The sequence below is a fragment of the Penaeus monodon genome, chromosome 23 (assembly GCF_015228065.2).
Source record: "Penaeus monodon isolate SGIC_2016 chromosome 23, NSTDA_Pmon_1, whole genome shotgun sequence".
NCBI lineage: Eukaryota > Metazoa > Arthropoda > Malacostraca > Decapoda > Penaeidae > Penaeus > Penaeus monodon.
The window spans coordinates 7,890,587-7,891,263 of NC_051408.1; the positions used below are offsets into that span (position 1 = coordinate 7,890,587).

The window sequence follows — 677 nt, forward strand, 5'->3', positions numbered from 1 at the left end:
CTATCTTCTCCCCTCTCTTCCCCTTCCCTTGTACTTTTCTCCTCTCCCCTCTCTGTCTCCTTCCCTCTCCCATCTCTCTTATCCTCCATCCTCTCCTCTCTCCTCTCCTTATCCTCTCTCTCCTCTTCCTCTTCCCATCTCCTCTCCCTCTCTCTCCTCTTCCTCTTCCCATCTCCTCTCCATCTCTCTCCTCTTCCTCTTCGTAGGTCAAGCTCTCTGTGGCCACTGCCGAGAGGAGACTCACCGTGCGCGCATGTTTTCTCTCCACGACATCATTCACATGTCCAAACGAGGCCGAGAAGTGAACAGAAAGGTGGGTCGTATGTTGGTGTTATTATCAATGCTATTTTCGTCATGTTATCTGGGTTGATTGGTGTTGTTATTGGTAGGGATTACTGTTATTGTGGTATGTGAGTTGCAGTTCTGTTATATGGGATGTTTGTTCTTATTATTATTAATGTTTTCATATTTGTTATGTTATGGGGGTTATTTGTTATTATTAATATTGTTTTCATTATTATAATGTGTTCTCCCTCTCCCTCTTCTTAGTAGTAATTATTATTATCACTGTATGTGGGTTGTTTATTGTTATTATTACTGATTGTTGTTATATTTATTTCGTTAATTGGGTTGGTATTGTTATTATCATTAACGAAGTTTTCGTTATTATATTGTGC

The 677-nt window shown here is 40.3% G+C and overlaps 1 protein-coding gene across 1 annotated transcript in view; it reads left to right on the forward strand.

The window, feature by feature from the left end:
- Window positions 1-677, forward strand: part of LOC119588118 — a gene marked incomplete in the record, with an annotated part of 60,132 nt that overhangs the window by 14,898 nt on the left and 44,557 nt on the right. Inside the window, 1 exon segment of the mRNA XM_037936826.1 lies at window positions 207-313. Coding sequence (XP_037792754.1) covers window positions 207-313 — 107 coding nt within the window.